This window comes from Osmerus mordax, chromosome 17 (assembly GCF_038355195.1).
Source record: "Osmerus mordax isolate fOsmMor3 chromosome 17, fOsmMor3.pri, whole genome shotgun sequence".
Lineage (NCBI taxonomy): Eukaryota > Metazoa > Chordata > Actinopteri > Osmeriformes > Osmeridae > Osmerus > Osmerus mordax.
Genome location: NC_090066.1, coordinates 1,233,710 through 1,261,317, shown reverse-complemented (window position 1 = coordinate 1,261,317; position 27,608 = coordinate 1,233,710). Strand labels below are relative to the sequence as shown.

General features: G+C 44.8%; 2 protein-coding genes across 2 annotated transcripts; one reads left to right on the top strand and one right to left on the bottom strand.

Annotated features, from left to right (window-relative positions):
• The first annotated feature begins 580 nt into the window (after positions 1 to 580).
• On the top strand, positions 581 to 21,810 carry hgfa (hepatocyte growth factor a). Its single transcript, XM_067254742.1, has 18 exons — positions 581 to 714; positions 3,381 to 3,546; positions 4,158 to 4,270; positions 4,750 to 4,870; positions 8,173 to 8,312; positions 8,655 to 8,775; positions 9,231 to 9,349; positions 12,148 to 12,313; positions 12,557 to 12,690; positions 13,709 to 13,802; positions 15,212 to 15,348; positions 16,149 to 16,184; positions 16,376 to 16,484; positions 16,845 to 16,919; positions 18,437 to 18,574; positions 18,963 to 19,069; positions 19,197 to 19,339; positions 19,529 to 21,810. The coding sequence occupies exons 1-18, from the start codon at positions 651 to 653 to the stop codon at positions 19,709 to 19,711; spliced, it is 2,166 nt and encodes a 721-aa protein (XP_067110843.1). The 5' UTR covers positions 581 to 650; the 3' UTR covers positions 19,712 to 21,810.
• A 1,126-nt stretch (positions 21,811 to 22,936) lies between these two features.
• On the bottom strand, positions 22,937 to 26,949 carry LOC136960440 (paired box protein Pax-4-like). The gene is made up of 11 exons (XM_067254938.1): positions 26,916 to 26,949; positions 26,518 to 26,648; positions 26,188 to 26,403; positions 26,029 to 26,098; positions 25,113 to 25,247; positions 24,935 to 25,017; positions 24,653 to 24,725; positions 24,375 to 24,466; positions 24,149 to 24,233; positions 23,777 to 23,956; positions 22,937 to 22,941 (listed from the first exon to the last, which is right to left on the bottom strand). Exons 1-11 carry the CDS (start codon positions 26,947 to 26,949, stop codon positions 22,937 to 22,939), a joined length of 1,104 nt encoding a protein of 367 aa, XP_067111039.1.
• Positions 26,950 to 27,608: the final 659 nt, after the last annotated feature.

Genomic DNA, 27,608 nt, shown 5'->3' with positions numbered 1-27,608 from the left:
ACCATTTCTAAGGCTGGTTACATGGCTTGTTGTGTTTAGTCCCAGTGTGCTCCTCATGTTAACCGGGGTTTGTGCGTTTGGCAGCGGCACCAGGTCCTCTGGGACCGTAATCACTTCTCTGCATACTGTTCCTTTTATGCATGTGTGCAAATCCGCCCATCTGCGTTTGTAGTTAAGACTCAAGTCAGAGCGGAGTAGAGGAGAGAGAGAGAAAGGGGAGGTTCAAGGGGAATTGTTTAAAGTCTTATCATCGGAACTGGGGGACCCTGCGCTCAAATGCGTCTTATGACACCGACATGTATCGTCTGCACACACAGTTCATTGCTCCAAGGGGAAGTGACATGCATCCGGTTTGGCATCACCCCATGCTGCTTGGATAAACAAATTGACAAACGCACTTTGCGCGAGGCGGTCAACGGGACGAGAGAGTGCAGTAAAAGTGCAATTTAATTGCTCCGAAAGTGGGGGGAGGGGAGACGGGGGGGATAAAACGGGGTTGACGAGGGGTTGAACCAAGGACGGCTGCGTGGCTGCGTGGAAGGCTGTTCCTGTTAATCACAGATTGGTCCTTATAAACAGGTAGAGTCACGAAGAAGAAGACACATCGTTCAGCTCAACGCAAACTGTCGGATTAGCCAGTGATACCAAACATGAAGCCAAACATCATGTGGATGTACAACGCGCTCCTGTGTCTCCTGCTCGCCGTGAATGCAGGTAAACTGACACGAATGAACAGGTTCGAATAGAATCTAGGCTAGGATTCTATGCGTTATGCGTAATTTGGAGTGACTTGAGTCACTTGAGTCGCTTTGAGCGCTATTTTCATTCATTGTTGATTGCTTGTGAATTGTACCGGTTTCTTCGATAGTTAACTTGATTACACTGCAATTCCACTTTCAACTTGATTTAACAGTACGTTAATTTGGGTAGCCTATGTACAAACGGGCCACCTTAATTGGAGTAAGGTGGCATATTCGATTTTTTTTGTTTTGTTTTGAGTCCCCAATTCCAAAGTAGTAGTGCTGAGAAAGATAATGGTCAGCAATGCTTTGCCTTGGAGGTCGTGTGTGGGTGTGAATGTTTGTGTGTGGCAAATGTCCCATAGAGTATCAAACGTTGTAAACCTTTTGCTGCTGTAATGTGCCATGGGTTAAGTTAAAACATAATTCATATTGTATCATTACATATACTTTGTGTCGAAACTCAGCAATTTAATTTGAATTCGTTTAAACCCAGTTGGTGTTAAGCTAGGCCTATGTTCATTTTAAGTCAGTTCAGAAACTATTTAAAAGGGAACCGTGATGAAATATACAGTTATACTTCTTCTCTCATTAACATATTGGAGAGTTTTTAAGAAATATAAAAATGAAATATAGAAAAATGAAATATAACAAATGTATCATCAAAGTATTTTGGTGTAATGCAGCCGCTAGCACTCAATGCATGCGTCATGCATTCCAAATGCGTAAAGGGCAGTTTTTAGCCGCAAAAGGACAATTTAAGCTGGAACATTTTACCGCTGATGCTTTTGAAGCGCATCTGCTGATGTGAAGGCTTTGTTATAAACTTTTTTTATATATAGGTCATGGTCATTTCAGTAATAAGTCTATTTACGTCTGAGGAACGATAATGCATAGCTACTGGGCAGATGACGTGCAGCTACATATTTCAGATAGTCAGGCAGGGGCTGAAAACTCACTAAAGTACCACAGCACGTGACACATGACCAGTACGTTGTAGTCTGGAGTCATGTGGCTGAGCGGTAAGAGAATCGGGCTAGTAATCAGAAGGTCGCTGGTTCGATTCCCGGCCGTGTAAAAATGACGTTGTGTCCTTGGGCAAGGCACTTCACCCTACTTGCCTCGGGGGAATGTCCCTGTACTTACTGTAAGTCGCTCTGGATAAGAGCGTCTGCTAAATGACTAAATGTAATGTAATGTAAATGTAGTCTAAATCTCGTGCACGGGTAGAGCTCAGGGCGCACATGCGCATGATGCACCCCTTCCCCGAGGAATCCATGCGCGTGCAGGCAGAGCGCGAAACATCTGGCTAAATTCCCGAGGTCCACATTTCTCGATTGCAAGTGTTCCAGACAATGGCACACTTTTAACCTGTTTCCTAGCTGGTTCAAGAGGAGATGAGGTTTATTGGATACAGTTCCTCGTTGCAAAAAAATAAAATAAAAACGTGAAAGGTTTTAAATAGTCACGGTAACAAGCTGAATACGTTTATTATGGTAATACTACCTTCCTACGTTCGATAAAATCTAGAACGTCGGACTGGAAGAGAGGAAGAGACTAAATGTTGAGGTCTAATTGTGCGGCCTGGAGAGACATGAATGTTAAAACAACAGCGTGATGAGTGCCAGATGTGGTCCGAAGCAGCCCTAACCTTAATAATGTGTCCTCCCAAACCATCCTCCACCGCTGAGGAACGTTTTAGGTAACGCCGCTTAAATCGTAACCCTACAAAGTGTTCCTAAACACATACACAAACACTGTCTGATTTGAGTTCACTTGCATTTTTGTAAAACAAAAACCGGAAACTAATCATGATTTACCATTCTCCGCTTGCCACCAATTAAGAAATGGTTACAAGAACCACAAGAACCCTATGCCTTATGAACATGCAGCGATGACGTTTGAAAATGATTCCATCCATCGTCAGCATGTCACCAGTATAATTGTTAGGTTTCTTGATCACAGTATGAAAACCATCTAGGGGTGGGTATGGGTGTGTTTAGCCTATGTATTCCCTAAGGAGATGACTGCACATTTTGAGTTTACACTGAACTTTGCAGGATTTAATTTGGTCTCACACAGTACGGTCCAGAAGTACATGGAACTACAGTATGTGAACCGCGTATGTCATCAGCTGGCTCACGTTACCGTGTGTCAGGTGGATCTGGAGCCGGGGCCTGTGCTGAGTAAGGGAGTTGAAGTAAAGAGCGTATCTTGTGACCTACTTGGCTTATAAAATACCGCTACATCATCACTGGCATCTACAGGACTCTGGCTGTGGTATGAGCTGGCGAAAGTGTGTCTCTTTTCCAGTGTGTATCAGTTCTCCAAGGAAATCTTGAGATTTGTTTCTGAAAATCCTGAAAGGAAATTCTGGAAAAGGGCGGTTAGTTTGCGGTAGACGAATCATCCACCTGGACACACGTTTTAGAAACGACAAAGAATGTAGATAAACACAAGTCCAATCACCACAAAACAACTAAAACACAAATAGACGAAGAAAATAAACATAGCTTCTATATCATCTGTGCAATATTGCTAAAACTTGCAGTTTGACAGCATGCAGTATTCTAAGTGTCTCAGGAAACTGTGTCGACCAATCTTGTTGATGCTTAACGGTCCTCTCTGCGGCCGGTCCAGAGAGGAGGGGGAAGGGGAGGCAGGGGACCCTCCAGAGGTACCAGAAGACGGATGACACGGCCCTCCTGTGTCCCAGCTGCCCTCCGCCCGTCCTGGTGAAGAGCATCTCCTCCAGGGAGCACTGTGCCCGCAAGTGCAGCCGCAGCAGGAAGTCCCTGACCTGCAGGTGAGCTGAGCAGAGAACACACACACTCACTCACACACACACACACACACACACACAGATTTGGTCTAATTAATTCTTTTCAATCGAACAGGTGAATTTGCAGACACTTTGAGATTTTTAGTTCTTTGCATGAATACTCTCTCCCATACAACACACACACACACACACATGAAAGGATAGTGATGAGTATAGTTGGGCCTTTTATAATGTCCCTCCACACCCTTCTACCCTTTCTCTACCAACACCTTATATCTGAATGGATGTGCATCTCCACTGATCACTGTCTCATGGATGTGCATCTCCACTGATCACTGTCTCGTGGATGTGCATCTCCACTGATCACTGTCTCATGGATGTGCATCTCCACTGATCACTGTCTCATGGATGTGCATCTCCCCTGATCACTGTCTCATGGATGTGCATCTCCACTGATCACTGTCTCATGGATGTGCATCTCCACTGATCACTGTCTCATGGATGTGCATCTCCACTGATCACTGTCTCATGGATGTGTATCTCCACTGATCACTGTCTCATGGATGTGCATCTCCACTGATCACTGTCTCATGGATGTGCATCTCCACTGATCACTGTCTCATCTGTTTTCCCAGAGGGTTCTCCTTCGAAAACCACACAGGGAAATGTTTCCTTCTTCCTTACGACCGCTACAGCACCGGAGCCATCAAGGAACACAAGGCAAACACTGACCTTTATGAGAAGAAAGGTAAACAGGATTGTTGACTTCCAAATCTGTCTCTGGCTTTTTCACCTTTTTCTCCCCACACCCTTCTGAAGATCATCAGAATGCAAGATGTGGAAAAAGGAGAAGGGAGGGGAAATGGAAACTGGAAGAAATGTCTTAGTTTTGTTTGTTTACAGCGATGGTTGTTGGTGTTGTGTGTCCTGTTGGATCCGTAATATCTCTGCTCTGTTGACAGTGCACTTGTTTTATAGATGTGGTGATGAGAGATGCACTCACCAGCATGCGTCCGTACTCATGCAAGGCGTAAACAAAGACCCAGTTGCTTACAGTAGCAACCTGTGGTTGTGTAAGCCAGATCTGGGAGAATCCCAAAATCAATGTACTCAAAGTCTTCAGTGAAATTTAAGGAACTTCAGGGAGACGATTTCTCTGGAATTTCTTTCGATTTTTCTTTAGTGGTGACCTTTCTGTGTGTGGCTGTCTGTCTTGGCTGTATGTAGATTACGTGATGAATTGTATACTCGGTTCGGGGGCGAAATACAGAGGAGGACTCGCTGAGACCAAGAGCAACATCTCCTGTCAAGCCTGGGCAACCAAGTACCCTCACGAGCCTCGTCTTGAGTAAGCTATTTTACATTTTAGACTTTCTCTTTTATGATTTCTGTACTTGCTTGAACGTACTTCATCTTTGCTTAATGGAATATCTAATGCCGTTAATGTCTGCTTACGGTACAGTGTGTTTTTGTAATGTGTACTTCGAGATATGAAGAAAATATAGATATTTGATGCTGGTGCAGCTGTGCCCTGTACATTGAACTTCATTTCCCACCATGCCACCACCAAGACACGTTACCCCTAACCCTAATGTAACATGTGGGCTTCTGAGAAGTCGGGGACATGATTCAGACAGACAGGTAGGAAGTGTAAAAGATGTTGGAGTTGAAAGCGATAGTGTTATCAGTTGCTAAACGAGGCCTGTTTCCAGGGTAAGCAAAGCAGGATGAGAGAGAAGCAGATGATCCTGAGCCAGGATCTTGTTAGCAGCGTTCGTTAGTTATGAGGCGTTTTAACAGCAACACGTGGGTGGAGGAGAGGAGGGGGGCAAAACAAAAGGCTCAGAGAAGGACAGAGAGAGAGTGGGAGAGGGTGTGTGTGTGAGAGAGAGGGAGAGAAAGAGAGGGTGTGTGAGAGACACAGAGAGAGAGAGAGAGAGACACACAGAGAGAGAGAGAGACACACAGAGAGAGAGAGAGAGAGAGAGAGAGAGAGAGAGAGAGAGAGGGAGGGTGCAAAGATTTATAGACTGAAGTCATGTTCTGTCTGTTCTCCAGCTGAGCTCACAAAGCCACAGACAGGAGAAAAAACGAGGCCCCAGCCCAGATGAAAACACAGGGCTGGTTGTGGCCTCCCCCAGGACACCTTGACTCCCCCTCCTCTCCTCCTCCCCTTCCTCTCTTCTTCCTCCTCCCCCTCCTCTCCTCCTCCCCCTCCACTCCTCCCCCTCCTCTCTTCTTCCTCCTCTCATCCTCCTCCTCTCCTCCCCCTCCTCTCCTCCTCCTCCTCCTCCTTCCCTCCTCTCCTCCCCCTTCTCTCCTCCTCCTCCCCCTCCTCTCCCCCTCCTCCTCTCCTATTCTTGATCAGACCATGGATTATTCATGCACACAGTCGGATACCATGAGTCAGATACACACAGACGCGGGCACATGGAACCAAACACACATGAAGCATACGCAATACGTCTGAAAGACACACACACACACACACTGCTATGTGTGTAGAGCTACACATCCCTCGCTACACAAAAGCCTCCAACGCTGGCCTCTCCAGACCTCTTTCCTCTGATGCTGAATGTTCCATCATGGTTTGACACGTTGGTTCAAGACCTCCTTATTTGAAGACTTACAGAATATCCTGCAACACTAACCCTAACACCTGGCTGAAAACACTCCCTGACCTTCTTCCTGCTGTCCTTGTAGTGAGAGAAGACAAAGAGAGAGACAGAGAGAGAGGGAGTTAGAGAGAGTGAGTGAGAGAGAGAGACAAAGAAAGACAGAGAGAGAGACAGAGAGAGAATTATTGTAAAGTAAACCAACGTTTCAGGATTACAGGCCTAATGAACCTGTGTCGTTTGGCCTTTGAATGACTGTTGGTTTTACGGTTGACCGATCACTGGAGCGCCATGCTTATTTTTCTGTCGGTTTCCTTCCAAGAATAAGACTGTCTGCTGCACATTCAAGTGAGTAATTTTAACTGCGTCTCTTTTTAAGATGTATTCTGAGGTCGCAAAAACATTTCTGGAAGTAACGATGGGTTGAGGTTTTTTCTCAGGTATCCCAGTGGCTTGTAAAATGAGTTGGCATCATTTAGAGCATCTTTCAGGCTCCAGTTCTCTCCAGGTGCTTGTTGAGTTGTTGCAGATCGCTGGTTTGGATAAAACTCACAAAATGCAATGGTGAGTCTGTGTGTTTGCGTCTGAAAGCAAAGCACATGTGAACAGCGGCTGCCTGTGCACCATGGGGAATGCTCTTTGGCAGAGACACGAATAGCTGGCTAACATCTGTTAGCACAACATCATTACAGGCTAGCTCCATACCTTGGCTCCTTACATGCTCACACTGAAACTGACCAGATGCTTTTGAAACTCAGAAAGGATATTCACCCAATGTATTAAACGGTGATTAGAAGGAAAAATCCATAAATTAGATTAACTGGTCTCAAGATGTACACATCTGAGCTCACAGATAACGAGACAGAGTTTGGGGGGGAAATCCATCCCTCAAACCCAAGTCCATATTCCCTGGCCTGTCCTGTAAGAGATCTAAGAATGGACCTCAAGCAGCCTCTAAGATTTAGGGCTTTAGAGTCTAAACTTTAGACTCTAAAGCGACTGTTTGGATAAAACAATGGTTGTTTTCAGCAGGGGGCTTGGGTCTGTGTGAAGGGTGATCAGTTCACTGCTCAGCTTCCAACCTAATCCCCAATCTTGAGCTTTAATGTCAAATGGGCAAAGTGAGCTTCCTGAGACTTCCTCTGTGTGTGGGGTTGAGTGATGTTGTGCATTAGCGCAGCTCTGTGGAAGCCCTGGGGCTAAGGAGGGACAGGGCATCAACCCTCCCCAGAGACGGTACCCTGGAGCTGGGGTGAGACTCTGACTGAGGTTGGGCTGATGGGAAGAATCTGGTTTCTTTTCTGTTTCCATCAAACCATTTTTTCTTCTTTTTCATTCTGTCTTTCTCATCTGTTTCGGTCTCTTTCTCCTCTTCAATCCCCCTTTTTCTCTCCCTGGGTGGGAAGGGATGGGGTGGGGGCTGGGAAGTGGGGATGGTGAGGTGGGGGTGATGTGGGGGAGGAAGGGATGGGGTGTTGACATGCCAGCTTTTCATCATCCAGCTTTCTAGAAGATGAATTGCACACGGTGTTCATTTATGTGGTGCCGTCCCCATTCCTCCAGCGGCTTCTCGTGGCATTTCTCCTCAGCAAGGTGTGTCCACAACCCAGCGAGCAGAAGAGAAGGATTATGTTTGAATGTGTGAAGTCAGCCTGAAGACATGCTGTTTGGACTGCTGCTAGTGATTGGTACAGTGGTCCTGTGAGGATCCCTGTTGCGAGATTCTATAGTGTAGCGAGAACAGGCTGTTTTAAAGACTGTAGTAGATTCTTTGGCCGATGCACAACTGAGAGTGGAAAATAAGACAGATTGGAGATTCAAGGAGACACAGAGGGATTCAGTACTCAGCTCAGACTGAAGGAATCTTTACTTTTTTATATGCCAGACATTTTTCTCTTTTTGAAGTAACACCATGCATGTTTTATGGAACCAAATCCACATAAAAGCACACATTTGTCAAACTCTCGGCGGTGTATTTTTTAAAATATATATAAAGATTTTAATGTATTTTGTATTTATTTTTTTACTTCATCAGATTCCAGAAGGCGAAGAGAGGCAAAGACTTGAGGGACAACTTCTGTCGTAACCCTGACAACCACAGCAGCGGCCCGTGGTGCTACACAGTAGATCCTAAGATCAGATTCGAGTCATGTGGTCTTCCACAGTGCTCTGATGGTAACTACTGAGTATCCATCCATACAGACATACATCCATCCATACATCCATACATCCATACATCCATACATCCATACATCCATACATACATACATACAGACATCCATACATACATACATACATACATACAGACATACATCCATACATACATACATCCATCTATCTATCCATCTATTTATTGATCTATCTGTCCATCAATCCATCTAGTTATTGATCTATTCATCCATCTATTTGAATGTCAAATGATAAAACAATCGATCAAAGTCCATTGATTGATGGATAGTTCCATCGATCCGCCTGCCTGGAAGGAAAGCTGTGCTGAGGCTGTGGTTGCGTTTGCAGTGGAGTGCGTGCGCTGTAACGGGGAGGACTACCAGGGGCCCATGGACCACACCGAGTCCGGCAAGGAGTGCCAGAGATGGGACGCCATGAAGCCCCACAGACATCACTACCTCCCCAAGAAGTACGCTCAAGAACTAGGCTTCAACTGAAACAGAAAGGGCCTGTTTGTTTACAGAAAACGGCTTGTGTGTGTGTGTGGTGTGTGTGTGTGTGGTGTGAGTGTGTGGTGTGAGTGTGTGTGTGGTGTGAGTGTGTGTGTGGTGTGAGTGTGTGTGTGGTGTGAGTGTGTGTGTGTGGTGTGAGTGTGTGTGTGGTGTGAGTGTGTGTGTGGTGTGTGTGGGGGCAGCAGTGAGAGATAAGGAGAAACAACCTAGGAGGATGAAAACCATGTTGACAGTTTGCTCTTTTGCAGCAAATAGGATGTTGAAAATTGACCTTGAACTTGACTTTGGCGGTCTGATTTACATCATGCGTCATGATAACCCCCTCTCTCTTTCTCCTCACTCCTTCTCTTCTTACCTCGATCACTCCTCTCTCGGTATGTTCCTACCTCGATCACCCCTCTCTCCTCTCCAGGTATCCTGACAAAGGTCTGAACGACAACTACTGTCGCAACCCTGACGGGCGTGAGCGTCCCTGGTGCTTCACCATGGAGACCAGCAGGACGTGGGAGTACTGCAACATCACCGCCTGCGGTGAGTCTGATCATCTTTGGCTGTCTGAGACACAGAGGTCAAGCGAGGCTGTCTGAGACACAGAGGTCAAGCGAGGCTGTCCGACACACAGAAGTCAAGCGACGGGCGACCTGGTAGTTTACCAGATCAGTGAGTGTACCGCGTAGGCCGGGGTCTTAACGCAGCGGCCTGGGTTCGATTCTGGCCTGGGTCCTTTGCTGAATGTCTTTCCATCTCTCTCTCTGGCTTTCCTGTCACACTTCAGTTAGAACTGTCCATTAAAGCATAACACATGTCTTTAAAAGATTGAAATGATTTGTTTGAGGGTGATGCTTGTTGGTGAAGGTGTGTGTCTTTGAGTTGTGTTGTGAAGGTTGAGGAGAGGTTGAGGGTGATGTAACCGTTCCTGTAAAGAGTCAACTTTTCTGCTGTCTGCTTAGGAACACACATTTATACCGACCACACACACAGAAACACACAATCCTAAACCTCATTAATGCAGTGGCACAGCTTTTTCATTGTATATATGCGAGAAGAGGCCTTGAGCAAACCTGACCAATCCCATGCAACTTACTCACACTCTGCATTCCCAAATCCCTTTGAACATAATAGTCTACAAACACACACACACACTGACGAACTTCCACAACACACACGCTCTCACAATCCACAGTCCATTCAGAGCTTCAGGCAACGCAGCAGTAATGCGACTGAGCACCAACCAGGCCTGCACACAGAGAGGACCCTATTGAGGCTTTGCCAGAACGCTCAGCCGGGTGCACGGTCTGTTTCAGGGAGTTAGCTGGCTGTTCGGGGGCGCCGTAGCTGTTGTCAAACGGGGAGCAGAGTCTGCGGTTTCGGTGGGTAACAAGACCAGTGGAAGATGCCTCTTCTTTATTTACTCTCGCCGTTTAATGTGGTTCTCGTCTGCAGCACATTTACCTCGTTCAGGGGCAAATCGTCTGTAAAGGAAGGAGGACGATATATCAGTGTCAGACATGTCTTTTATTGAGACCACTTGATCGAAAAAGTGCAGAGGAGTGAAAGGTGGATGTTGAAACAGTTACAGACACAGGGACACTCGAGGCTGCATGTTCAGAATTAGGGTTCACCTATTCTTGCAACATATCGTGTGTTGAGATCAGACAGATGGAGGTTTTGCTTGGTTCTTAGAAAGACTTGGATTTCAGGTGAAGAGTTCGGGAGAGAGAGTGAGGAATTGTGTGTGTTCTTATGGGTGTGTGTGGGTGTGTGTGTGGGGGGGGGGGCAGCAGTGAGAGAGGGAGAAAAGAGAGTAGAAGACAACGAAGGAGGATGAAAACCATGTTGACAGTTTGCTCTTTTTCAGCAAATAGGATGTTGAAAATTGACCTTGAGCTAGAGCTTATCCGGCTGATTTACAACGAGGGAGGGAACTCAATTTGTCCAGATGTTTTCTTCAGTGTCGTCCATAGTAAGATAATACTGCTGACCTGAAGATAGAGATACTAGCATGCTTTAGGTTAAGATGGAAAAAACTGCTCTTACAGTTCTCTTAATCCAATCATTCACTATATTTCCTTCCCCCCCCCCCCTATGGTAACCCCATTCCCAACCTCCATCCATCTCATTTATCAAAGCCGGCAGAAACACACCAGTGCAGATCCGGAGGGGTGTAAGCGGTCCCTGTGTGCTGTATCTGGGAGAAGCAGGATTGGGATATTTGGAATAGTTGTGTGGGGTCTGGAGGGGGTCGGCAGAGCAGGGGGTGCGTTGTGTTTGGGTTGGCATGCTTTCTCCCAGTCCGTCAGGTTGGCTCTGGGGATACATTCTACACTCACACATGCACATTTACATTTAGTCATTTAGGAGACGCTCTTATCCAGAGCGACTTACAGTAAGTACAGGGACATTCCCCCCGAGGCAAGTAGGGTGAAGTGCCCTGCCCAAGGACACAACGTCATTTGACACAGCCGTGAATCGAACTGGCAACCTTCAGATTACTAGCCCGACTCCCTCACCGCTCAGCCACCTGACTTAGTTTTGGCCCAGCATTTGTGTTGGTAGCATGTGCTCTGCAGAGTTGGCAAACATACACAAATCCTTCACTCAAGTAGAAGTTAAAGTAAAGTGTGGGCTCTGACATATCCTCACGTAAAAGGAACATCTCTGGTGCTCTGCTGTATTGGATGCAAACTTCCTTTCCACGTTGTGGAGTCAGATGTTTTGAAAAGTTTCATAGAACACCACTTTGATCCTAATGCTATTAATGTTGTTTGTGAGCAGAATGTAGATCCACAAACTAGTTCCTCTAGATCTGCCGGTGTAGTTACAACACAGAATTGACTAATGTCACTCAAGTAAAAACAAATATCAGTTATAAACCTTTAAAAAATTGAAAAACACTTGAAGAAACTCAATATCACATACAGTAACCTGCCGACCTCTTTTGTCTCTGGATGTCTGTGTAATAATATGTTTAAGGTCTATTTTGGACACACAAGAAGATTCTATCCTAGGAGAGACTTGCTGCTGGTCTAGATTATCTGTCCTCAGGCTAAACATGACACATTCCTAGTGAGGTTAATCTTTCTCACCCCCTCACTCACTTTCTCTTTCTTTGCATATCTGCTTCGTAATGCCCCTTTCTCTCTCTCTCTCTCTCTCTCTCTCTCTCTCTCTCTCTCTCTCTCTCTCTCTCTCTCTCTCTCTCTCTCTCTCTCTCTCTCTCTCTCTCACACTCACTCACTCACACTCACTCTCTCCCTCTCTCTTTCCCGCTCTCTCTCTCTCCATTCCATCCTCCGCTCTTCTCTTTCTCCTCCTCCTCTCCATCTCAGATCCAGGAAATGACACCTACTCGGACATGACAACATCCTGTTTCCAGGACCAGGGCCTGAGTTATCGGGGCACGGTCAACATCACCTCTAAAGGAGTCACGTGTCAACGCTGGGATTCCCAGTTTCCCCACAACCACTCCTACATCCCCCAGAACTACAAGTGCAAGTGAGTGGCAGCTCTGTTGCTCATAGCTCCTTGCTTTGTTTTGCAGTTGCACGCCCTCATTCCAGATGTACAGTCCGGGTAGTGTGTGTGTGTTTGTGTACAACTATGCGCAGACCAAGAATTGATGAGTGTAAGTCACTAATCTATCACCCTAAAACATGTTTGTGTTTTTGTGTGGGTGCGTGTGCATGTGTGTGTGACTGTGTGTGTCTGTGTATATTTATGTATGTGTGTTTGTCACAGAGACCTCAGAGAAAATTCCTGCCGTAACCCGGACGGCTCTGACCTCCCCTGGTGCTTCACTACAGATCCTAACCAGCGCCGGGCTTACTGCACCAACATCCCCAGGTGTGAGGTGAAGACCGCGGACTCCGAAGGTAGCTCACAGGCAGTACTGCCAATTAGATTGAGCTGTTTTCGCTGTGATAGTTACAAATTGTTTAAAATACATCAAATGTATGTATGTGTAGCTGTTGTGTAGGCTACAAGTTCAACCGCTTTGCAACTTATGTTACCATAACAGAGTGCTAACTGCTAACAACCATTACATTATGCTCATTAGCATACCTCTGCCAACAATGTTCAACAGTGTAGAGAACTCTCAGGACTGGACCACTTGAGATGTTTAGTTGAAGTTGTGCTCCAGATGAATTCCATTCCATTGAATTACACAACAACAACAAAATTACCAGACACCAAATGTTGCAGAATAGGTTGTCTGCTTTACATTTCAAGAAACCAACAATCTTTCCAAGAAAATAATCCTTTAGTCACTCTCTGGTTTTGGTTAACAACATATAGATAGTTACTTTAAATTGATCTCAAACCGCAAATACAGCCTCGACACCAATTAGCCTATTGAATGACAGCATCAATACGAGAAAGAAATGTACTGCCTAAAAATAAACCAGCTGGAATTGTCTCTCTTTATCCGTATTCCCATGAGAAGACCTGTGTTAGGCTACATGTTTGTGTTTGTGAGAACGTCAAACTCAATTACGTCTGTTAGGGAATGTTCCGTGTGGTGGTCTGAGACGGTTCTCCTCCCTCTTCTCCCTCTCCTCTCTCTCCTCTCCTCCCTCTCCTCTCTCTCCTCTCTCTCCCTCTCCTCTCTCTCCTCCCTCTCCTCTCTCTCCCTCTCCTCTCTCTCCTCCCTCTCCTCTCTCTCCCTCTCCTCCCTCTCCTCCCTCTCCTCCCTCTCCTCCCTCTCCTCCCTCTCCTCTCTCTCTCTCTCCTCCCTCTCCTCTCTCTCCTCCCTCTCCTCCCTCTCCTCTCTCTCCTCCCTCTCCTTCCTACCTCTCCTCTCTCTCCCTCTCCTCCCTCTCCTCCCTCTCCTCCCTCTCCTCTCTCTCCTCCCTCTCCTCTCTCTCCTCCCTCTCCTCTCTCTCCTCCCAGAGTGTTACGAGGACAATGGGGAGAACTACAGGGGAAATCTGTCGAAGACCAGATCTGGAATTCCGTGTGCGCTGTGGTCGGATCATTCAAACAGGTAGATAAACATCACACGTTCCCAACATGAGTGGAGTCAGATGGCTGAGCGGTTAGGGAATCGGGCTATTAATCAGAAGGTTGCCGGTTCGATTCCCGGCCGTGAAAATTATGTTGTGTCCTTGTGCAAGGCACTTCACCCTACTTGCCTCAGGGGTAATGTCCCTGTACTTACTGTAAGTCGCTCTGGATAAGAGCGTCTGCTAAATGACTAAATGTAAAAGGACCAACCACACACAACTCACCCCGCCTCCCCCGGAAGCACATGCTCGCGTCCACACAGCTCCGGGTTCAGTCGAGTTATGGAAACATTTTCTAGAAACGTTGACATTTTCTTTAGCGCGGTGCCGAGGTGTTTGTTGACGATGTAGCTCAGATCTCTCCGCAAACGAACCAAGCTACGCCGTGAAAACAAACGGAGAGAGGAAACCAAGGGTCACAGCAGGGGTCAACGCCGCTCCCGCTTCTTATTTATCTATCCAACAAAAGAGGAAGCCTTGCGGTTCTTTTAGAGGGACCCACCCTGGAGGAAAGATCGCCCTCTCCTGGGGCGTGTCCGTACCTGGTAACGCGGGACTTGTTGGAATGGCTTAATTTACGGACATTTCATGAAGTGAAAATATCACGGACAGACATGTTCCAGAGACGACCCCTGACCCCAGGAAAGGCTTTCTCAGCATAGCAGATCAAAGCCAATCAGCTCCCTCGTGCGGCCTGCAGCCAGCGAGTCTGCCCCTGTTCAAGGTCACGGGGTCGGTGTCGGAGACACCGCCGAAAGCCACGGCTTGTTTAACGTTCGCAGGGGGAGGGAAATGATTAGGGCCCCCTGACAAGCACACCACCCCCTTCTCTTCATTGTCTTCTGGGGCCACTAGTCTTTCTCCTCTGTTTAGAACTTGATTAACTATTATTATTACTATACGGCCAAGTTGCTTTTTGATTGCTTTATGAGAACCTACCTATCGTCACAACCTTCAGTCTTTTGTCAGCTGCACTCCTGATGCCAGTGACTCCCAGCGTAGTCCAGAATACAGAGTTCTCTGTCTGTTTCAGAGTTCTGCAGAGTCTGAGGCTTCTGTCGGGCTGAACTCTGGTGAATACTTGGAACGCATACTTTTATATTCCCCCGAGTCTGTGGGGAGAAAAAAAAAAGAAAAGAAAGAAATCCTTGCGCTTCCTTGTAAGGGCTCTGCAAAGTTAGCCCAGAGGATTCACCGCCCGACAGGGAAAGCTGACTTGAAGTTTCCAATCTGAACCTAGTCATGACTAACACCCTGGTAGTGTGTGGCAGTGTACCATGTAAATGTGTGCACCAGTGCTGTTGACTTTGTATCCATGCATGTACAAAGTGTGCATTTATTTTTTGGAAACATCAAACCTGACAAGCATGAATGTGTCTTGTCTTTCCAGTGGTGACCCTCATTCTGCAGAATCCAGCGTGGGCCTGGAGAGGAACCTGTGCAGGAACCCAGACAGAGATAAACACGGCCCCTGGTGCTATACTACTGACCCCTCGGTTCCCTGGGATTACTGCCGGCTTAAACGCTGTGAGTGTGGGGTGTCCTGGTAACTCACCAGATAAGTGGGTGTCTTTAGGCTTGTAGGCCTTACCGCAGTGGCCTGGGTTCGAATCCTGGCTTGGCCCTTTGCTGCTCTATGTCTCTCTCTCTTTGTGTCTCTCTCTGTCTCCCTCTCTCTCTCTGTGTCTCTCTCTCTGTCTGTCTCTCTCTGTCTCTCTGCCTGCCTTTCCTGTTACACTTGAGTTAAAAACTGACCTATAAAGTATGAAAACAGTTTCTGACTTGGCCTTTTTCACATTGCTGTCAGGGCATCGATAACATTCGGGGAGACCAGCTGTGACAGAAATGCCATCGAAAGTTGTCTGCTGAAATTAGCTGCATAGCCTCTCTTAATAATAACGTATCTTGTGGTTTTGGTCAGGAGCTTCAGAACGCGACACGCTTTAACGACAAACAGATGCGCATCTCATCCCCCCGTTCCTTCCTTCCAGCATCCGTACGAATGGGCTTTTTGTTGTTGTCTTTACATTTTCTATAGCTGGTTTCATTCGGCACGCATCGATCGGCGTCTTTTGAGTGGCCTTGCAATGATTTCTGTAATGTCTAACATGTCCTCTGTGAAGTTTTTGGGGTTTGGGACAAACGCAGTAATGGTGGATTCAGGCCCGAGAGGCAGAAACATCCATTCCGATGCAGAGAAATAATCAGGGTTGAATTGTTTTGGATGGCAGGGAAATTGATGTTAACGTCTGGGTACGTTAGTGTTGTGAGTCGTGTCTTGTCTGTGTAAAGTGTTAGTTTAAGTGAGTTTCTGTGCTTCGTTGTAGGTAAAGACGTGTCTCCAAGGGCAACACATCAAAGAAGTGAGTACATTCTTGGTTACTAAATAATTTGTATATTTTTTCTGTAACTTTCATCCTTTTTCTTTTTGCTCATCTCTTTCTCTCAATGCAAAATATTTTAAGACAAAAACCATATTGGCTTTGGATTCAGATTTTCTTCACTGCCATTTCCTACTGTTTGTCTAACACTCTAATTTCTTTTTTACCTCAAGGCATTGCTTCCAAGCCATCTTGTTTCATGCACAAAACCACCAGAATTGTTGGAGGTACTGCGGTGCACCTGGCAAACGATGGTAGCTGGGTGGTAAGCATCCAGAAAGGGTGAGTTTACAACAAAAATAACTGTTTCAAATCATATAACCGGCATCCAAATGACTTGTGTGGGAAAAAAAGTTTAAACCTATCTAGTCCATCGAGACGGATAAACAACAGAGTAGAACAGATTAGATGAAACACTGACGAGAACAGGATTGTTTCTTCTTCACTTCAATACAGTTTGGCTGTATACGTTTTATTAATATTTGTACGTTTTATTATCATCATAAAAAATATATTTAAAAAAACATTAACAAATTGTTTATTCTAAGCCAAGCTTGTGTGTGCTATACAACAGTTTATTATGAAAATCCTTGTTTTAGCTGTTATTAGTTGGGTGTGTAAAGGGAGATCCTCTGTCCCCAGGAACAGACACTGGTGTGGAGGCTCGCTCATCAGGGAGGAGTGGGTCCTGACCGACCAGCAGTGCTTCTCTTCCTGGTAGTCTACCTTCCCTGCTGTTCTCTCTTACCTTCCCCGCTGCTCTCTCTTACCTTCCCTGATGCTCTCTCTTACCTTCCCCGCTGCTCTCTCTTACCTTCCCCGCTGCTCTCTCTTACCTTCCCCGCTGCTCTCTCTTACCTTTCCCGCTGCTCTCTCTTACCTTCCCGGCTGCTCTCTCTTACCTTCCCGGCTGCTCTCTCTTACCTTCCCCGCTGCTCTCTCTTACCTTCCCTGCTGCTCTCTCTTCTTCAAGAGCCTCATTTTTCACGTACTTGTTCTTCACACTAATGTAAAGCGCTCTCTCTCACTCTGCCTGTCCCTCTCTCTTCCTCGCTCCCTCTCACTCCCTCCCCCTTTCCCTCCCCCTTTCCCTCCCTCTCTCTCCTCCCTCTCTCCCTCTCCCCCTCGCCCTCTCTCTCTCCTCCATCTCTCTCTCCCCCTCTCTCTCTCTCTCCGTCCCGTGTGTTGTATCAGTTACCATTTCTCACTTTCTCCCTCCCCTGCTGTTGCTAATCTTATTTTAAGTGAAGCTGCAGTCCATATCCTGTTTACCATAGTGGGGAGTGTCACCCTCCCAGGCCCAGGGCTGAGAAATGACCCAGGCATCCTCAGGCCCCCTGATCTGTTTAGCTTCTGGAACTCTCCATGTCAGCGCTGCTGATACATGCCTGGATCTGTGAAACAGTGTCTGCCTACGTAGCCTGCAGTCTGTAACCTTGTTCTGTACTGAATTTACACGTTTTCTAATTCATTCCGGTCCAATTATAACAACTTCTCTCATTTCTTATGAAGGAAGACATGCTTGATGTGAGAGACTGTAATATCTTTTTTTGGGGATACAGCGTTAACAAAAGTATTTTTGGGATTATGCATGTTGCCACTGTATGTTGTTGTATTGTAGACACATGATCTTATTTCCTGTTGAAACGGGACAAAAATATTTCTGTTCCACAAAAGACAAGATCAAGTGTCCTTCCCTCAGAGCGGTTCACTGCAGTTCCACTGTATTCAGGCCATGACTGCCATGCATGCTCAGGCCTCTCTGCTGATTTGAATCTGCTCATAGCAACATTGCAGGACGTTCCTTCATGAAATCCTTATGCAAAAATCTGAAATATGCTACGGATGCTTGTGGCCTCTAGACTAGAGCACATGTGAATTCCACTGTGTGCCGTCTCCTTTCTCATAGCGTCTCAGTCCTGTGAGTGGTCAGTCCTGTGAGTGGTCAGTTCTGTGAGTGGTCAGTCCTGTGAGTGGTCAGTCCTGTCTGTGGTCAGTTCTGTGAGTGGTCAGTCCTGTGAGTGGTCAGTTCTGTGAGTGGTCAGTCCTGTGAGTGGTCAGTTCTGTGAGTGGTCAGTTCTGTGAGTGGTCAGTCCTGTGAGTGGTCAGTCCTGTCTGTGATCAGTTCTGTGAGTGGTCAGTCCTGTGAGTGGTCAGTCCTGTCTGTGGTCAGTCCTGTGAGTGGTCAGTCCTGTGAGTGGACAGTCCTGACCTCTCTCTCTCGTCCCCTCCAGTGTCCCTGACCTGAGTGAGTACAGCGTCCAGGTGGGCTTGCTCCACCTAAACTCCTCCTCCTCCCACCCCCGCCTCCACATCGCCCATGTGGTCTGCGGTCCTGAGGGCTCCAACCTGGCTCTGCTAAAACTCACCCAGTAAGCACTGACCCGTGGAGAGTTACTGTTTGCTGTTAGACCACTGAGTGATGCTCCTCTGTACTGTCTTTGTGTCGTGGTTTTCATGTTCATCCCGGGGGCGTAGCCTTCATCATGCACACGCGTGACATGTTCCACACCCTTTCTGGAAACGGGAAATCTATAACCCTGCCGTTTGTTATTAAGAAAATCATATTTAATGTTCACATCCTCTTGTTATAAAAAAAAAACAAGCTGTCCCACCCACATTTGAAAACAACGCCCGTGGCTCATTGATTTGTCGTTTTATATTGAATTAAAGTGATCTCATATTCCTTATATTCTTGTTAACCGGCGTGTTGTCCATTCGTGTGTCATGTTGACCGTGAATGTGTCCCCCCCCCTGTAGACCAGCTCCTCTGTCAGAACAAGCCTTCACCATCCCACTCCCAGTCGCCGGCTGTAGCGTCACGGAAGACACCAACTGCCTCATGTACGGATGGGGGGAAACCAAAGGTATTATCTACCCGTCATCGTTCAAGTCTTTCGCATCCAAGCAGGTTTCTGGGGGTCAAAAACTGGTCAAAGGGCTGTATGACGTATATGTTATCTCTGTTGAGCTGTTTCCTTTTCCATCATTCAGGTACAGGATACGAGGAATCCTTGAAAGCTGTGATTCTGCCCATGGTCAGCAACGAACACTGCTCTGAACTCCACGAGGGAAGTCTGACCATCACCGAGAACAAAGTCTGTGCTGGAGGACGGAAAGACCAAGGAGTGTGCGATGTAAGTTTATGTTTGTGATTATGTAGCGTAATCAAATTCAAAAGATCCATGTAAATGTTTATTTTTTTCCCCTCGTTGCTTGCAACCAACACATCGGAACCTAAACATTTAATCACCGTGCATTGCAACGCCATACTGGATTGGTTGGGTGATCTCAACGCTGGTCTGTCATTGGTTAATCCTGTGCAGAAGGACTACGGAGGCCCGCTGGTGTGCCAGGAGCAGAAACGGAAGGTGATCGTGGGCGTGAGCATCCATGGGCGTGGCTGTGCGCTCGCCAGGCGCCCAGCCGTGTTCGTCAACGTGGCCTTCTACTCTGAGTGGATCCACAAAGTGTTCAGACACTACATCCTGGAAAGGAACTACTACTGAGAGGGTGGAGACCAACTCCATACAGGACCGAACCGAAGCCTTCGGGAGGAAAGGTGGCAAGGGGCCAGAGATAGAGTTCCAACAGAAATGTATAACAAGACCGTTGGGGGATGTAAGAAAGAGGAAAATTATTTTATGGGAAGCAGACATTTTGTGGCAGGACATGTCCTCTGTGGAGCTGGGAGAAGTTAGGGGATATTCTACGGGGTCTGGATACGAGGAAACGTCTGGGACCACTGTACAGGATGCAGAGAAGAAATGTTGCGATATGATGCGAAAGAACAATTACACGTTCTTAGCTTGAATTACATTTTCAAAAAGTCGTTTCTGGTACTTTTCTGGTACAGTTGGTTTGTGTTTCGAGTGAAATGTTTGAAAAGAAAAACACTAAAGCCAAAATAGAGAGACTACTCTCACCTAAACAATAGGAAAGGGAACTTTGACTAAGTGTTGTCTCCTGGAAAATACTTGAAGTTGCAGAGCGACTTTTCTTTTGTACATAACTGCAGATTTATATGGTCAGATTCAAAACCAAATGCATGTGTACGATCCCTAGGGATTCATATGTGGCTTAAGGTCGCCTATCATCCAACAGCTACTGTTCTACATACAAGTGTGAAAGCTTGTGGGTATGGCTATTAGCGTGCATGGCTAACATGGGTGTTAGCCAGAGGTACATAACAGGTCCCCACTGGGCTTCTCCCTAGAAAACAATAAGAGTTCTTCTGGTGGTGAGGTATAATATGAACAGTAGACTAACTGTTCCCTAGCTAACGCTAACTGCTACTTAGCCAAACGTTTCATGGCTAACCTGTCTCCAGTTTGGAGGGAACTACAGCCCCTGGTGGGCTTGGTGTGTTCAGTAGAACGTTTAGAAGTTTTGTGTGGAGTGAGCTTCTTTTTTTTTTACTGCAGATTTATTGGGTGTGTTTCTGGCACTCTGGATCATTTTATAGGTCTTATAGATCTTGAATATTTTTGGCAGGCATAACAACATCTGAGGGGTTTCTGTCTCCCTCTGGTTGTGTTTCATATTTAAACGGATCAGCAGTTTGTATGTACGGTATTTATTTTTTTCACTTTTGGCTCGGTGAGAAGGCGCCAGCAATTCAACACGACAAAGGACACACATCGCATGAAGGGAGCATTCACGCCACTTTGTCAGTCAGAGTTTGAGTGTAATATTGAACAAAAACGGGGACCTTCAGAATCAAACATATCATTTTACACTTGTACTTTCAATTACTTTTATATCCTCTACAAGTACCTTGCACTGTCTTCAGGTCAGACAGCTGATGCGTCACCCTAAAACACAAACCTTAGAATGTTCATTAAACTTCATGTAAAATTCGTAGTAACTGATTTTACTGGTCAGAAATTATCCAGCAAATACTTTATTCTCCAGAGATTAAGTCCCATCTCCCAACCGATGTCCAAGGTGGATATAAATGTTTGCTGTGATTGTAGTTTTGTGTAAATAGTATGTAAAGTACTGTATGTAAAATACAGTATGTGTTTTTTTTATTATATTCAGTCATTCTGTTCATTTATACTGTCAAAATTATAACAGCTGCTATTTTAATAATTCTCTTGATTTGTTTCTATGTACTTTGCATTTTGTAAAGTTCCTACCCTTTATAATCACATTTTGATATTAAATTAACAATTTAACTTACACTTCTGAAATGTTTTTCACTGTATGCTTCACTGTTGTTACATTCAACTTTCTTTTGTTTCATTCTGTAGATTAATGTTATGCAGCGTATATTGTGGTAAACTACTCAGTTTAATGTTTCAAATTCAAGTGCATGTTCAATATCCAAGTCATTTTCTTAGACTTTGGATTAAGGTTCTCGATTTTCTTGCAGTGGAAATCATCTTCTGTTCTTTCTGAATTGCACCAAACCCTTGTGGTGTGTGGTGGTGTGTGTGTGTGGGGGGGAGCAGCAGAGGGGCTGGGTCAGATGACTGTGTTGGGTCAGATGACTGTGTTGTTCCTAACCTGAGATAAGGTTACATTTATACTACAACAATAAATCAGGGATCACCAAAAACCTTCCAACCTCGAGCTGTGTGGCGATTTGATCCGCTCAGTAATCTCCCTGGTGCAGATTCAAACAGCCGTAGAGTAAAACGTCCGTTTCAGCATTCTTTGCAGAGGCCTGTTACAACCTAACCTGAAAGATTTCTGTCTCACTGATGATGAAACAGGAAGTAAATAAACTTTTTATTCTCAGTACTGTGCTGTCATGACATGGTGATGCAGAACAGTTTTCTGTTTTGACATCACTACACATTTAAATGCCATGCTTTATGCAGTGTTTATCATCAGGTTACTGAAGACTGCTGAAAAGTAAATCATGTAACTCCTAGATTCCTAGACTTACTACACTCTGCTGTTGGGTCAGTCGTTATGGAAAGTTATGGTGGGAAATCACCCTAAATAGGAACTTGAAACCTTGTACTAAGCTTTTACGAAACACTAGAGACATTATAAAGATCAGGCATTCTCAATTAGACCATAAATTAACTGAAATCTTGATTTATGATGTATAAAAAAGCTTTTGTTGTAGTGACCTGGGACATTCAATACTAACTAGGCAATGAAGGTTATGTTGAAAGTCCTCTATTCAACACACTGGTTGTAAACTTACAACATGTGTTGTAAGTTTATCATCTAAAGTGAACTGAAAGCTGAACATTGATACTGTTGCATGGTTGCTCAAGGCCCAATGGACTGCACACTTGACATTGGCCAGTATCAAGATAATGTAATCAAATGTACAGATAATATAGTGACAGAAGCCTATTGATATCTGGAAACTGTGTGATAACGCACTGTTGACACATTTACATTTAGTAATTTAACAGACGCTCTTAGCGACTTACAGTAAGTACAGGGACATTCCCCCCGAGGCAAGTAGGGTGAAGTACCTTTCCCAAGGACACAACGTCATTTTGCACGGCCGGAATCAAGCCGGCAACCATCTGATTAATAGCCCGATTCCCTAACCGCTCAGCCATCTGACTCCTGTTATGCTTTTCTTCCTATTGCGTCTTAATATTATTGTACAGATTTTTGACGGATATTCTACCCTGCCATTCTGGCATAGCTCAAATGCTAGAAAGCATACTTTGTACATAGTAAACAAACTAGCTGAGTCATTTCAGCCCTCTTCAACCGTGTAGCACTTGTTTACACAGGGAAGCACAACAGATCATGGTTCATGCTGGAGAAAAATGTTTGTGTCAAACCACTTCAACGCAATAGTCAAGACTCAAATACTTGTACCTGTGCTTGGCAACACCATTTTACATGCAATATTTGTATGTCGCTGGATAAAAGCGTCTGCCAACTGAGTCAAATATAAAATATAAAAGAAATATTAAAATGCAAATCCCCGACCCACCAATGAACACAGAGCAAACACAAATCGTCAGAAGTTTTATGATGTTTAGTTTTTTGTTGTTGGTCAAATCTACTATTTTAAACGTGGATACAGTAGAAATATGAAGTTGCCAACCTTGTTTGGTTGGGAGTTACTGAATCTCAAGCATCTTTGTATCTACAGGCCTCTACCGCCCTCTGCTGCCTGAAGTTTCTCCTTACAGTTTTTGCTCGACCTGCATTGGTCTTGAAACGAACGTTCTCACAATCAAAGCCATACAAACAAGACCATCGTCTAAGCAAGAAGAATTGCTCCATGGAACATAAGATATATATTAGGACACTGTGTGGTCAAATCTATGTAGTAATTGTTCTTCCATCTATACAGAATTCAGTTTATAATTGACAAAGTAGCGATGAAGTCCAAGTGTTTCGTTTGCAGTCCTCTTGGACCCAAAACTGATTTTATAATCTCACTGTCAGATAGTTGTTTTAACAAATATCAATCCAATAATCCTGTGTTTACTGTTGCAAAAAAAAGGATGACACAGTTTGTCCAATCAATGGTGAGCCCAATGTTCTATCCCTGTGATTAGCCAATAGAAAGCTCTCATCTGTCTGATGATGCATCAAAGGAAAACATGTCAACTCATCCCAGGGATGTGCTGTTAGTGGGCGGGTCGATCTCTCCGCCTGGTGAGCCAACGTGACGGCTGTCCTAGCATCTGGGTAAGGATGAGCCAATGGGAAAGCAAATTTCTCTGCAGGGTAAGCCAATAGAGTCCTTTCGTTGGTGTGATGAGCCAATGGGAATGCGGCGCTGCATACGTGATGGGATACGCTGACTCCTCCCACACCTGTAAAGGCAGAAGCCCCCTTTATAATGTTGTTGATGACAATATTATCACATGATATCGTATATTAATCAATGAACGATCACAACACATTATGAAAACATCCGGAGCTAGTTTCCTGGAGATTGAATAAGCAGAGAGTGGAACTGAATGCTCTGTGTAGTGTGTCTCCAGAAGGGTTGAAGGGGGGTTCACCTCTGTCTGGAGTTGTGCTGAGGCTCTGACAGCTCCAGGACTGCGACGACGACCCACAACACCCCTCTCTGTCCCTTGAAAGAGCCTAAAGATAGTATGGATGGTGAGCTAACTCATGACTTGTTGACTTGACGCACCATGAAACACGTGAAATACATGGACGGGAAAGGTTAGCCTTATCTTGAGTCATTATAGAAAGGTACATGTATTTTATTGAAGACGGTACCTTTTGAGTCTGTAAATTAGTTTCTGGTTGTTTTTCCATCCCAGGTCCCATCCAAGGAAACACGTGAGATAGATCATTGTGTAAACGATTTCCTGTGAAACCAAAGATCAGTTAAGAGCACATATCTCTTGGTATATACGTATCTCTCGTTTGGTTATTTCAGCACGGCAGGATACCCTCCGAAACTCACCCCGCTCACCAGATTACAAAAGTATTTCATTCAATTGAAAACTTTTTTGTAGTGTTCTGTAGATCCTGTACAAAAGGGATCTACTTACTCTGTTCATGTCGGAGGCTGTCTTTTGGTTTGGCTTCCCTCCTCCATTTGGCCCTTCTGTTTGAGAACCACACCTCCAGACACATGGAAAACACATGAGATAGATGATCAATTGTTCATTTCTATGGTTGAAATCAATCCTTCCCTTTCCTAGAAGGACATTCCAAGAAAAAATTTTTTTTAACATCCAAGAACTGAGGAGATGCCTGGCATGATACACAGCAAGTTTGCTAATACTGAATAATTTTGAAATAAAAACGGGTTAAATGTTGTTGTAGGCTACCTTGATGGTGTCTTCTGGAAGTTTAATATCCAGCGACAACTTTTCTCTGGTAAACATGTCTGCATATTGACTCTTACTGAACTCTGAGATTATAGAGATAAGGATTAGATCATTAACTGAAAAGTATATTTCCCAAACTGGATTGTATAATTGTAAAATGGTAATGTAGTGGTGTTACCTTGCTCCAACACTCTGCTTTGCTCTGGGGTGAATGTGGTCCGGTTGCGATGCTGAACACCACCGGATCGCTGGCCATTCACCGTCTCCATCACCTCGCTGTCTGTAAACTCTCCTTGCGTCTCTGCGGCACGCTCTACTGGCAATGCCAACGTAGAAAGGAAATTATACTGAACGAATATTCACATGAAGAATGTTTTAAGTGCTGAAAAAGTGTGGCGTTTTTTGTTGTGTTGTTGTTGTTTTTTTTGGGAAACTATTGACTCTATTGACCAGTGATGGAAGTCACGTGTCCATGCACGTCTGAACTTCATTCAGTAGGTAACATGATATAACCTCTACTCTTGACGCAAAAGTTTGGAGTTTGGCTAAGGGCAACTTTATGTGTCAAAATACTAATGCACAAGGTTAGGGTCAGGGGCGTATTTTTTATTATTTTTTTAAACCTTCCTGGACAGAAACGGTATTATGCTGAAATAAATGCATTAGTATTTTTTTCGTCTTATATATAAGTCGTCTTATATTGGCATTTGTCACTTACGCTACAAGCCCCATATTCGCAACATGTTGGGCCACGCCCCCATCAACAGCGCAAGATGCAAACCAAGGTACCTGCATTCTGACAGCGCTTCAATGGAGACTAGCAGCTAACCACTGGATACCGTTAGAAAACTGCTGCTCTGAGTGATGCAGTGTGTGAGTTTTAAAATAGTAGTTTTTGACAATCAAGTGCCACCCCAAATAAAAGACTGGCCAGAGCTAGCCCCCCCAGAAATAATGTCCTGGCTACGCCCCTGGTTAGGGTTAGGGTAATACTGACGCCATAGGCTACCTTTTGCAGTGAGACCTCTGCCCAAGAGCTATGGGCTATATGACGCATTAGGACTGAAGCTGGCTGCAATGGGACACATGCTTACCTTGACTCGGCTCATAAGAATTCAGTGGCTCCAGTTGAATCTTCCTCAAAATTCGGTTTATAGATGACACCTAAAAGCAGAACAATTTCATGTTATTTTCAACACAAAAATGTCAAAGCGGCAACAAAAAAAAGTATTTCCGTGATAAAACAATCTTACGCTTGGAACTTTGGCAGGTTTACAGAATCTTCCTGTGGCGAGCCTTTTTCGGATTTCCCACGCGAAGATGGTGGGGTGTTCTCTCTTGCACTGGATGATTTTAGATGTGACATCCGGAGTGAGGAGGCGAGGTCGACTCCCTCCGATAGTTTTCGGACCCAGGAGGCCTGTTTGGTGGTACCTGCTTAGAATCTTGCTCACGCAACCATTCGACACCTGTCAAGGCAGAGCATGACTTTACGCACAAACCAACTAATGTGTTAATTTCCCCCAAGTACTCCGTCAGATCTAAAATCTTGGTGGCGCAATCGGAGCTGTGCTGATGCGCACCCGTAAAATTCTGGAGATCTCGCAGGGGCGCACACCCTCCAAAGCCAATTCGATCATTTTTCTCCTTTTGGAAGCTGGAAGCGGCCTCCCATTCAGAAATACTCCGCCAAGCTGGTTTACACACCCACTCCCTGTTGAAAAAGAGATAAAAAAATGTGTTCGTTCCTTGCCATATTTTATGAAAGTCATAAGCACAAATGTATTTAAAAAAAAAGTACATTAAAGTTAAATACATTATTCCTAATATTTGAAAGTTCCATAATACATGCAAACAATTTCTCTCCTGATAAACATATTCGTAGCCCATATATTTCTCTCATCATATTCATCTTATCATCTCCATCTCATAAGAATTTCTTGCATTAAGTAAAACCGGTTCGTTCTGTTCAGATGCAAACCTTCATTTGTCAGATCCAGTTTTGCCCCGCACATGCCTTTTAGAGGAGTTGTTGAAACAAAAACATCATTAATGGAAAGGTAGAAATAAGACTGTTTCATATCCACACATACAATATATATAACTGTAAAGAAGCTGAGCATGTTTTGAGGTAAGAAATTGCCTTGAGAGAAAGTGCCTCACCTTTCAGTTATGGTAAGAGCCTGGAGAGATTCGAAATAACAGGTCATACAGGACACTGAAAGGAATCACGCGCGACTGCACAAATATATAGCCCCACGCGGACTTTTAGATGACGTGGTGGTCTGATATGATGTGTCAATATTGTCTCCAAGTCCTGTGTTGAGACAGACTAAATGCTCTGTCTATATCAACCCTATAGGACTGTATGCGTGTAGATGTTAAAGTCTGCAAATAAGACTGTGACTATTGTAGTATTGCGTCTTTAGACACATCTAAAGATATTTAGATCAATATGAAAGGTAATTTTCCAAGACGAATTTTAAATCTGTCTCTTATGATTATCGAGGTCATAATCGAGGTAAACAACCCTAAGTGTATGCGCAATTCCTTTTTTCACTTGTTTAAAAAAAAAAAAAGCCCATTTACCATTAAATCAAAGCAATAACTTAATCCTTTCTCTAAGTTTAATTTTTGCGCAAAATTGCCAACTTCTAAATTAACATCCTCACAA

Coding starts and splice junctions, on each gene's coding strand:
- hgfa (XM_067254742.1), top strand. CDS start 651: ATGAAGCCAAACATCATGTGGATGTACAACGCGCTCCTGTGTCTCCTG. Junction 4,271..4,749: donor TGACCTTTATGAGAAGAAAG/GTAAACAGGATT, acceptor GGCTGTATGTAG/ATTACGTGATGAATTGTATA. Junction 16,185..16,375: donor AAGGGCAACACATCAAAGAA/GTGAGTACATTC, acceptor TTTTACCTCAAG/GCATTGCTTCCAAGCCATCT.
- LOC136960440 (XM_067254938.1), bottom strand. CDS start 26,949: ATGTGCGGGGCAAAACTGGATCTGACAAATGAAG. Junction 26,649..26,915: donor ACTGGATCTGACAAATGAAG/GTTTGCATCTGA, acceptor CTTTTTCAACAG/GGAGTGGGTGTGTAAACCAG. Junction 25,018..25,112: donor AAGCAGAGTGTTGGAGCAAG/GTAACACCACTA, acceptor CTATAATCTCAG/AGTTCAGTAAGAGTCAATAT.